The sequence below is a fragment of the Sprattus sprattus genome (assembly GCF_963457725.1).
Source record: "Sprattus sprattus genome assembly, chromosome: 21".
NCBI lineage: Eukaryota > Metazoa > Chordata > Actinopteri > Clupeiformes > Clupeidae > Sprattus > Sprattus sprattus.
The window spans coordinates 7,514,814-7,526,547 of NC_137919.1; the positions used below are offsets into that span (position 1 = coordinate 7,514,814).

An 11,734-nucleotide genomic window follows, 5' to 3' on the forward strand; every position below is an offset into this window, starting at 1 on the left:
GACATCTACAGAGACATGGACAGAGACATGGACAGAGACATGTACAGAGACATGGACAGAGACATGAACAGAGAGAGGTACAGAGACATGGACAGAGACATCTACAGAGACATGGACAGAGACATGGACAGAGACATGGACAGATACATCTACAGAGACATGGGCAGAGACATCTACAGAGACAGGTACAGAGAGAGGTACAGAGACATGGGCAGAGACATCTACAGAGAGAGGTACAGAGACATGGGCAGAGACATCTACAGAGAGAGGTACAGAGACATGGGCAGAGACATCTACAGAGACATGAACAGAGACAGGTACAGAGACATGGACAGAGACATGGACAGAGACATGGACAGAACTGCATCGCATGTTAGACCTGCACAGACTGCACTAAGACCATCTGCTAGTAACTCAAGAGGAGACTGGATTTAAATAGAACATGACAGAGTGAGAGAGAGAGAGAGACAGAGTGAGAGAGAGAGAGAGCTAGAGAGACAGAGTGAGAGAGAGAGAGAGAGAGAGCTAGAGAGACAGAGTGAGAGAGAGAGAGAGAGCAAGAGAGACAGAGTGAGAGAGAGAGAGAGCTAGAGAGACAGAGTGAGAGAGAGAGAGAGAGCTAGAGAGACAGAGTGAGAGAGAGAGAGGGAGCTAGAGAGACAGAGTGAGAGAGAGAGAGAGAGAGAGAGAGCTAGAGAGACAGAGTGAGGAGTGAGAGAGAGAGAGAGGGGGGGGGGGTGGGAAAAGAGGAAGTAAATCTATGATGTTGTGAGTTTTTAAAATGATGATTGTGACAGTGGGAGTGACAGACTTCTTTTGCAAAGGAGTGTGTAGCAACCTCTGGCCGTCACAGAGGTTAGGTAAGAGGGACACAACCAGTTATAAACAAACAATATCAGTCAGTATGTGTGTGTGGGGGGGGGGGGGGGGGGGGGGGGGGGGTTGTGTGCTGTGCATGCTTCAGTGTTCTGTTTTCTGAGGGGTGTGTGTATGTGCGATGTGAACCTGCATGCCTGAGTGTGTGTTCATTGCCTTATACTGTGTGTGTGTGTGTGTGTGTGTGTGTGTGGGTGGAGGATTAATCTCTTTGTGGGATTAATGTGTGAACATTAGGATGGCAGTATGGGTTTTTCCTTTATGAGTAACTGCTGCTGCTACAGGTGTTTGTATGTGTGTGTGTATGTGTATGTGTAATATGCAAGATCCTCTGCTTGTGTGACTTGACAACTAGCAGGTATATGTGTCTTTTGTGCATATTTTGTGTGTGTGTGTGTGTAAGTGGTTGATGGACACACTCACGCTGGATGGCTCGGAAGCGCGGGCCAAAGGTGGGCGACGTTCCCGTTCCCAAATCCGGAGAGTTCCTCCTCTTCTCCAGCCCTGGGGACGCCTGCACTGTGATCTTATGGATGAAGTCTGGCAAACACACGAGGGAGAACTTCAAAAATACAGTTAAGAAAAAAAGACCAGACATCCAAATTGTATGTATTATTTTCAAACGGGAGCCGACAGAGATTGATCTCGACGAGTCTTATGGAGATGTGATAGAATCAGGTTTGGGTGAACCTACGCAGGTTTGGTTGAACCTATGCAATGTTGTGGCCCTTCAGGCCCTCACTAGATTGAAGATGTGAATGGCCAAACAAGCTGTACACTAAATAACCTTTCATGTTTAACTTAGAAAATCCATCATCCTTACTCAATTATTACAACATGCCTTTAAATACATGACCACATCAGCCAGGGAGGAAGTAGTTAAATTGTGTTTCATTTTACTGTGTTTTAAAATATTTCTTTTAGAGATGGGAAGGAGAGAGGGACAGAGAGAGGAAAGAGACAAAGAGAAAGTCAATGAGAAAGAGAGAGCGAGAGAGTGTGTCCTGATTGGTGAGGTCCTCCCTGAGTTCCTGCTGGCGAGCAGTGAGGAGAGGCTTACATACCTCACTGGAGAGAATGAGCAGTGCCTTGTCCTCGCTGCACAATATGTAACTTCCTGTCATAAACTGAGGGACAGCCCATAAATGTATTAAATTCATGTATGTTCATGTCTGTTGTTGTGTTAATCCCCTGATTACAATTAATATGTATTATTGTTCCCACTTATCCCTTCCCCCTTCTGATGTACCCTGTGTATATATATTTATGTATTGTTTATGTAATCACTTATATATGTATTGTATATGTCATCATTTTTATATATCCAAACCAAATGCTTTGGCAATACTTTACAACGCTATGGTCATGCCAATAAAGCTTCTTTTGAATTGAATTTGAATTTGTGTGTGTGAGAGAGAGAAAGAGAGCGAGATAGAGAGAGAGAGAGAGAGCAGCATGAGTGCGTGCGTGTGTGTATCTGTGTGTGTGTGTGTGTGTGTGTGTGTGTGTGTGATAGCTGGGAGCCCTAACACTAGCAGCAGGAGCACAGGGCCTCTGTCTGGGAAAGTACACTACCAAGGCCTGGACCAGGGAAGGGAAGGGTGTGGAGCGGGCTGGAAGTTTGGCATGAGGCAGAGAAAGGGAAAGAGAGAGGGCATGTGAGGTGTAAGAAAGAGAGAGAGGCCAGGAAGGTGTGTGTGTGTGTGTGTGTGTGTGTGTGTGTGTGTGTGTGTGTGTGTGTGTGTGTGTGTGTGTGTGAGAAAGAGCAGAGAAAGATGGGAGAGAGCAACTCTGTGTGAGAGAGAGAGTTACTGAAAGAGTAAGAGTGTTTAAGAGAGAGAGAGAGAGAGAGAGAGGGAGAGAAAGAGAGAGAGAGAGAGAGAGAGAGGGAGAGAAAGGGAAAGAGGGAGGGAAAGGGAGAGAGAGAAAAAAAGGGAGAGAAAGGGAGAGAGGGAGAGGGAGAGAAAGAGAGAGAAAGGGAGAGAGAGAGGGAGAAAAAAGGGAGAGAGAAAGGGAGAGAGAGAGAGAAAAAAGGGAGAGAGAGAGGGAGAGGGAGAGAAAGAGAGAGAAAGGGAGAGAGAGAGGGAGAAAAAAGGGAGAGAGAGAGGGAGAGAGGCCGGCCAGGAGAGACAGGAAGCCGGCGGGTGTGGCTGGGCTGGATCTCCCTCTCATCAACCCCCCACCAAATCACCACCCTGCTGCTGGGAAAGAGCTGACCTCAGGCTCACAACCCACACACTAAACACACACACACACACACACACACACACACACACACACACACACACACACACACACACACACACACACACACACACACACACACACACACACACACACACACACACACACAGGCACAGACACACACACACAGACACAGACACAGACACAGGCACAGACACAGGCACACACACACACACACACACACACAGACACAGACACAGATACATATACATATACATATACACACAGACAACACTAAAAACACACACATACACACAGACAACACTAAAAACACACCCACTAAACACACACACACACAACACTAAACACACACACATACAACACTAAAAACACACACGCTCACACATAAAACACTAAAAACACACACATACACACACTAAACCAATACACACACTAAACATACACAAGCACAACTACCACACACACAGCCTCACACACTTAACTAAAACATGTAATCCATTGCACACACTTAACCAATGCACATACTCCAGCACACACACACACACACACACACACACACACACACAGACATACTTTCACCAATCCACACTTAACCAACACAAAAAGACACTAACCACACACAAACACACACACACACACACCTGACACGCACACACACGCACACACGCACACACACACACGGCTATACAGAGACGAGCAAAAAAAAAGAAAGAAAAAAAGCACAGTCCCTCCCTCCCTCCCTCCCTCCCTCATGCTCTCTCCTCTCTCGCTCTCCCTCTGCGCACATGTGTAGAGAACGGATGTTCAAGATGAATGAGTGTCTAAAAACTGCAGACCAGAGGCTTTTCTGTTTCTCTCCAACTCCTCTGAAGACTGCCTTTACTTTACATACCGCTAAGCATTCATGTGGTTTGAGTGTGTTTGTCTGAGTGTGTGTGTGTGTGCATGTGTGTGTGTGTGTGTGTGTACGTGCGTGTGTTTGCATGTGTGTGTGCGCATGTGTGCGCGTGTGTGTACATGTGCGTACGTGTGTGTGTGTGTGTGTGTGTGTGTGTGTATAACAATGTTTTGGATATGTCCATATTCCACATATTCCAGGTGTATGTACACTAATGCAATGTGTTCAAGGTAAGTGTTTCAGGAAAATGACCTGTATGTAACATAATACAGGCATTTATAATACAAGATGTACACATATATACAGTATATCCCTCTCTCAATCTATCTTCCTCTACCCCCCCTCTCTCCATCCCTCTCTCAATCTATCTTCCTCTACCCCCCCTCTCTCCATCCCTCTCTCAATCTATCTCCCTCTACCCCCCCCCTCTCCATCCCTCTCTCAATCTATCTTCCTCTACCCCCCCTCTCTCCATCCCTCTCTCAATCTATCTCCCTCTACCCCCACCTCTCTCCATCCCTCTCTCAATCTATCTCCCTCTACCCCCACCTCTCTCCATCCCTCTCTCAATCTATCTCCCTCTACCCCCCCTCTCTCCATCCCTCTCTCAATCTATCTCCCTCTACCACCCCCCTCTCTCCATCCCTCTCTCAATCTATCTCCCTCTACCCCCCCCTCTCCATCCCTCTCTCAATCTATCTTCCTCTACCCCCCCCTCTCTCCATCCCTCTCTCAATCTATCTCCCTCTACCCCCACCTCTCTCCATCCCTCTCTCAATCTATCTCCCTCTACCCCCCCTCTCTCCATCCCTCTCTCAATCTATCTCCCTCAACCCCCCCCTCTCTCCATCCCTCTCTCAATCTATCTCCCTCTACCCCCCCCTCTCTCCATCCCTCTCTCAATCTATCTCCCTCTACCCCCCCTCTCTCCATCCCTCTCTCAATCTATCTCCCTCTACCCCCCCTCTCTCCATCCCCTCCTCTCTCCTCTCACCCTGTGGCATGCTGATCTTCTCCCCGTTCTTGCTCTTTAGCTTGTGCTTCTTGAAGGTGCCCTTGCGCTTCTTGACGTTGGGCTTCTCCTGGTTCATGTGGAGGATGAGGAGGCTGAGCTCGCGCTCGAACACGTCCTGCTCCCACTGGGCCAGCTGCTGCTCACGCTGACGCAGGAACTCCTCGTGAGACTTCTGCTCCAGCGCCGCGCGCTTCAGCTCCTCCTCACGGCAACGCAGCTCCTGCGTACGCACAGCAGAGAGACACACACACACACACACACACACACACACACACAGACACATGACCACAAACACGCACAAACACACACACACACATCACACAGACACACACACACCACACACACACACAGATGTGAAGACAAAACTCACACACATGCATACACATAAGTTATGCACACATGCATACACTCACAGATTTAAACAGAACACAACACGTAGACACGGTTACACAAAGAGCATAAACGCAAACAGCATGCACATCATACACACACACACAGGTCCACAAGTCCACACACCTTCTCCTTGGCACGCAGCTCGTCGAACATGTGCTGGATCTCCAATTTCCAGTCCTCCTGCAGTGAGTGGAAGGAGTCCTGAGGCATCTCCTCCCTTACCTGCTGCTCCAGGGCTGTCAGCTGATCCAAGATGGAGGCGAAGCTGGGCCTCCGGTGAGGGTCCTGGTCCCAGCACTCTGTCAGGCCAGGCACATATTTTTAGTCAGGCATTCTCCAAGGCCACCAACACCCAAAGCACTAAACTTTTATTTATTTTAGCAGGCATTCGATAGAATGTCCACTTCACGAAATGCACTTAGGTGAAGAATTGAGGCACTGCCACACACATACCCACACACACAAACTGAGGGTATACATGCACACAGGCTCAAATGAATCTGACGACACACTGACTAACACAACATCTACAACAACAACAAGAGCAAAACCAAACAAAACACTCTGTGTGCCACACCCATGCATGATACTCAGGATAAACATGAAACAGAGAGGTCAGAAGAACAGACAAATAGAGGAAGACTTCTCACACAAGAACACTCACACTCTCTTACAAACACTCTAAACACACTCTGTCTAGCGCTCGCCACGTCAACGCTCTCTCTAACACAACACGTGGTGTGTCAGGGTGGCCTTCGGTTGTAAACACTTACACAGGTGCTTTATACACAGCACATTCCAAGGCATTACGCATGCTAAGCTACATGATAGCCCTTAGCAAACAGTCACCAATGCACTGGATGAGTGGACATGCAAATACAAAAGCTCTGTAGGACACTTTAACTATATACTATATAACGTTTATCATAATTGAACATGCTCGGCTAAATGGAAAAACTGAAATGGTCGGAATAAAGTGTCATTCAAGTGTTCCCTAGAGGAAAAGACGGTGGGTGACCTAAACTCAGGCAACAGCATTCGCAACGTGGCATCCCCAACACACGCAAACACACACACATCCACATTCAATCTATCCTCCAAGGCCAAAAACACAACAACAAAAACAACACCAGCAACAGTTCCAGTGATCTGCCACAGTCTATTTCACTTCGCTGCAAATGCCTTCATCGTATGCACCCAAATGGACTGGATGTGTCATTTGGAGACTTGCACTGCCAAATCAGTTATTCTTAACCCGTCTGTCCAGCATTTGTTTTAAGAACCAGTGCTGTGCAAAGCTGTGGTCAGAGGCTGTGTCAGGGAACTGAAAATGTTTCACTTCAGAGCAACCAGTGTGCAAGTGTTCATATACTCACTGTCGTCTGTCCTACGCTGGCGCCAATCACAAAGACAATAGGAGGCGCATCAGACAACAGGACACTGATATCATTCATCTCAATGTCTGCAAATGCAGGTTAACCGAAACAATGTGTGCAAATGCACGCTAACCGAAACAATGTGTTTAAATGCACCTTTACCGAAACATTGTGTTAATGAAACATCCAACAAGAATCTACAGGCCCATTCATATGTAAAACACTGAACAAGACGATTGTGTGACGTGATGAGTCGTGTCCTGTCTGCATGTTTTCAGCACGTAGGGTGAACATGATGCATAACAATCAAGATCACGCTGAAGAGCACGGCACATAGTTCACTTTCATTTCGCTGAATATAATTAAGGGCAGCGTGATTGAATTTGCTACTTTTAGCCTGCTGTGTTTGCTGTGAAAACTCAGCAAGGATATTTTGGGCGCTGTGGCACAAACTTCCCATTTATTCCTGGTTTCGGCACAAACTTCCCATTTATTCCTGGTTTCGGAATGTTCTCGCTGTTCGGAGATGTGCAAGAAAAAGCCTGCCAAGACCCGTGATGATAATGTAAATATGGCCTACAGCCCCAGGGCTGTGGAGCTGTAACACACTGGAGGACAGTTTGGACCTGGTCCTTCACTGTGCTGGGATCAGTGACTGAAAAAAGCATTTTACCAAACCTGGCTCCAATTTGAACATATGGCATCTCTCATGTTGACAAATCTAAGCTTCATTTGTACGTTATTGAAAGGTATGGCCTACCTTTCAACTAAACCCCTCAAAAAAGGTTCGGAAACGTTTTTTTCGGTCGATTATTCCTCCCCTTTAATAATACCAATTGGTATTGTATTGTATTTCGTTGGAAAGCCTGATTAGTCACCTTTACAACAAGGTACAACTTGTAAGGATCGTGCATTCGTGGAACACGGTCAGGGACCTCAGTAGCATGTGGATCGTGCATTCGTGGAATGAGTAACACAGCTAACCGTGTGGGTAGCAGCCCAAAATAATTCGCCATAATCCCCTGCAATATTCTTCTGTTGGAATTTAGTGAGGAATCGGAATGAGATTCTGGAGCCAGTGGCGACCCCATACCTCCAGAATCTGGGACCTTACTCCATCCTCCAGGATGACAACGCTCGCCCCCACAGAGGCAGGATCATCACAGAGTACCTCCAGAACTTGGGAGTGGAGAGGATGGAATGGCCTGCCGTGAGTCAAGACCTCAACCCATTTGAATACTTGTGGGATCAGCTTGGGCGTGCTGTACGTGCCAGAGTGACCAACGCAGCCATGTTGGCTGACTTGCTACAAATTCTGGTTCAGGAATGGGATGCCATCCCACAGGAGGTGCCAAGCTGTTGTGGCTGCGTATGGATCTTCCACATGCTACTGAGGTCCCTGACAGTGTAAAATTAATAAAGTGTAAAAATGGTCAATATGTGTTGTTTTTTCCTTAATACTGTGGGAGAATCATCAAATCCACCAAGCAACTCAAAACAAGAGTGAATACCAACAGAAGAATATTGCAGGGGATTTTGGCAAAAAAAATGTGGGCCGCTACCCACACGGTTACCTGTGTTGCTCATTCCACGAATGCACGATCCTTACAAGTTGTACCTCGTTGTAAAGGTGACTTATCAGGCTTTCCATCGATATACAATACAATACCGATTGGTATTATTAAAGGGGAGGGATAATCGACTGAAGAAACGTTTCCGTGCTTTTTTTGAGGAGTTTATGTACAAATTAGGCTAAGATTGGTCAACATCAGAGGTGCCTTATGTTCAAATGCGGTAAATGCTTTATTTGTGGGGGCAGGGGGGTAGTAGGGATGGGAGCCTTTGCCTTAAAAGATTCTGTAGATTGTAAGAAATATTCTTGATTACAATAGTGAATAGAATAGAATGACATTTAGACTCCTTCAGCTAAGTGGGGTTTTCCTTTAGAGGACTCGCTAGCCTTGTTTGTCCACATACCCCACACTCTGACGTGTGGCACTGATTGACTCTAGGGCTGGGATAAACGATTATTTTTTAAACGATTAATCTAGCGATTATTTTTTCGATGCATCGATTAATCTAACGATTCATTTTTTTCAGTTCGATTCGATTCGATTCGATTCGATTCGATTCGATTATCGATTATCTCCCCATTAATTCACTAATAGCAATTTACTATACATGTTGATTTCTACATCTGGGGAAAAAAACATGAATTACTTTTAAGTTTTGCACGCGTTCATTACTTTCCCAGAGTGCTTCAAAGGAATGTTACAGATATTGGATCTGCTGCCCTAACAGATGAGTTAACATTAAACATTGACAGTTTGGCAGTTCATGTGTCATCATATATGTGGTTAAAAACTGACTACATATCATTTTGATTTGGGAATTGCATTGAAAGGGACTTCATTACCCAAGATGCATTGATTAAGTGTGAATGTACGTGATACACGTAGAAGGTTGTTATGTTTGGCGAGAACTAGCCATCTATTTAATTGATTTCGCTGAGCAAGCACAAGACGTCAAAATAGAAGGAACGTCTCGCTTCGTCATTCTTATTTGTTGAGAAGATGAATGTACACTCATGCCCACTGCCTAAATCTCACAACAAACTAATCAAATCCTATGTGTGTAACATTAACGTTTCTTGCGCGGTCACGGCATGACAGTGTGACCCATGACGACAACCTAAACATAACGTTACAACAGTGTCGTCTTAGTTTGCGTGTCATTTCATACCTTGAGTACACAACATATACCGTAAACCCTCAAATCAATTAAAAGCTGGTTTTCAGATGCATTTCATTATTTATTATTTTCATAACTACATGTTCTCCTCGTGTTTAATGTGGCTGACTAATTTCATGGGCTGTTTGCAATAAACAAGACTAGCAGGTGGGTGTAAAGAAAGTTAGCCTGTTGCAAAACAGGAACGTTTTCATGAGCAGGAAGACTGTATAACTATAACCTAATGAACAGCAATTAAACCCGTAGGTTTCAAAAGGAGATTAATACGGGTGATATTGTTTAAATGAGCCATTTGACAGTTAAGACGGGTGAACCACACAGTTAAGCTGTACGCTCGGTAATGAAGTTTAAAATAGCGTTCACAAGCGTATTAGTTTGCAAAGCTGTGGTGAAAAATGATTAAAAACTAAACTTCGGGAATCCCCCCCCCCACCCGACTGACTTTGTGGCAAGTAGGGGCTGCCGGGCTGGCTCCAGCGATTTCTTGGGTGGAATGTTTTTTCAGTGAGACAAACTACGCTAAATATCGCAAATCGTTAATTAAACAGTTTTTTTTGTTTTCAAATGATGCATCGGCGCGAAATATTTTGCGTCGACGTATTTTTTGCGTCGACGTAATCGATGACACACACGCGTCGTCCCAGCCCTAATTGATACAGCAGACGGCGGAGGACAATAAACCAAAACACTTTGCTCAACATCTCCAGACTAGGATGACATCAGTGAAAGCGAAACGCCTGAATACAACAACACGATCTGACACATTGTTTTGACTACTTATGCTGGCTGTGTTTTTCTTTCTATGGGGCCATAATAGTGTCAGGTGGTATCTGAAATATGGCGGCTTTCTTCTTCTTACTTACCGGACATGAGCTGGGCGAAGGGCTCGGGGCAGGTGGAGGGGATGGGGAGGGTCAGCTTGTTGACAGCCACCCCGTAGGCCACGGCCAGACCATCGATGCCCCGGTAGGGAGCCTCACCGGTCAGCAACTCCCACAAGAGCACACCATAGCTGGGAAGAGAGACAGGAAGTGTGTCATTCAATTCGGTTGAGTTGAGTTGAATTCAATTGTATCGATCGACAGGTCAAAAAAATCGACAGGTCAAGAGCCTAGTGCATAAGGCATGGGGCAAGAGCCCCTTAGAGCAAGTGACTTGATTTGGAAAAGTAAAAATTCAATCTGAAAGGTTTTCTAAAACAGTTTTACCTCTGGCAAAAAAAAAAACGTTAAAAAAAAAAAAAAATATGCAATGAATGACATGGAACGAAATGGTTTCCTTAAAGAAAAAGTTCTGGATGTTTTCTGCATGTAGTTTCCCCCCGTTCCATTGCTTAGCTGCAGAGCACCTTTTAAATCAGCAGTAAGGAGCTGTGTTCCAAAACTAGTGTGTTAGTAGAACATCAAAGACATACAGAAACACGTGCAAACACCAGCAACTGCATACTTTTCACTGCTAAAAGATTGCTAGCATGCTAACTGATGACTTTTGGCAATATAGTTGATATACCGTAGATGTCGTGTTGTGAAAGCTTTTCTTATATTTTCTGTGCCGTCCCAGACCACATTATGAATATGAGCACAGGACTACTTCTGTCTGAGTGTGAGTGTGAATGTGAGTGTGAGTGTAAGTGTGACACACTTACACTCACACTCACATTCACACTCACACTCAGACAGAAGTAGTCCTGTGCTCATATTCATAAGCTGGCATGTTTCACACTCACAAACATGTGAGTGTGAGTGTGAGAGTGAGAGTGAGAGTGAGAGTGAGAGTGAGAGTGAGAGTGAGAGTGAGAGTGAGTGTGAGTGTGAGTGAGTGTGAGTGAGTGAGTGTGAGTGTGAGTAGGGTGCGATTTGTCCAAAAACCAGAGGGGGGAATATGTTTTTTTTTTTTTTTTTAATCATGAAAAAAAAACAAGCAATACATAGGCCTAATTCTCTTCATATACATGCATCATATATGTCTATGATATGATAATCACTGCTAGACGCTCAGTTCTTGTGCTCCCTCTCATTCACGTTGAAATACTGAAACCGAAACTGAAACTTTGAAACTGAAACGCAACTGTTTTGGATAGAACTCGCTTATTCAGTGAACAAATATTTTCATATTCATTGTACAGTAGCCTATGTAGCTGGCTTTGCTAATTTCCCTGTATGTAATGTTATTGTTACAATGTATACAATGTGTTTATGTGCATGGGGACGTTCACGAATT

At 45.2% G+C, this 11,734-nt stretch overlaps 1 protein-coding gene across 1 annotated transcript in view; it reads right to left on the minus strand.

The window, feature by feature from the left end:
* LOC308382453 (mitogen-activated protein kinase kinase kinase 11) overlaps positions 1-11,734 on the minus strand; it is a 51,464-nt gene that overhangs the window by 8,452 nt on the left and 31,278 nt on the right. The window contains exons 3-6 of the mRNA XM_080860181.1: positions 10,378-10,526; positions 5,511-5,686; positions 4,974-5,214; positions 1,300-1,416 (exon numbers count right to left, since the gene is read on the minus strand). Of these exons, the coding sequence (XP_080716307.1) occupies positions 1,300-1,416; positions 4,974-5,214; positions 5,511-5,686; positions 10,378-10,526 (683 nt within the window). The remainder of the gene's footprint in view (positions 1-1,299; positions 1,417-4,973; positions 5,215-5,510; positions 5,687-10,377; positions 10,527-11,734) is intronic.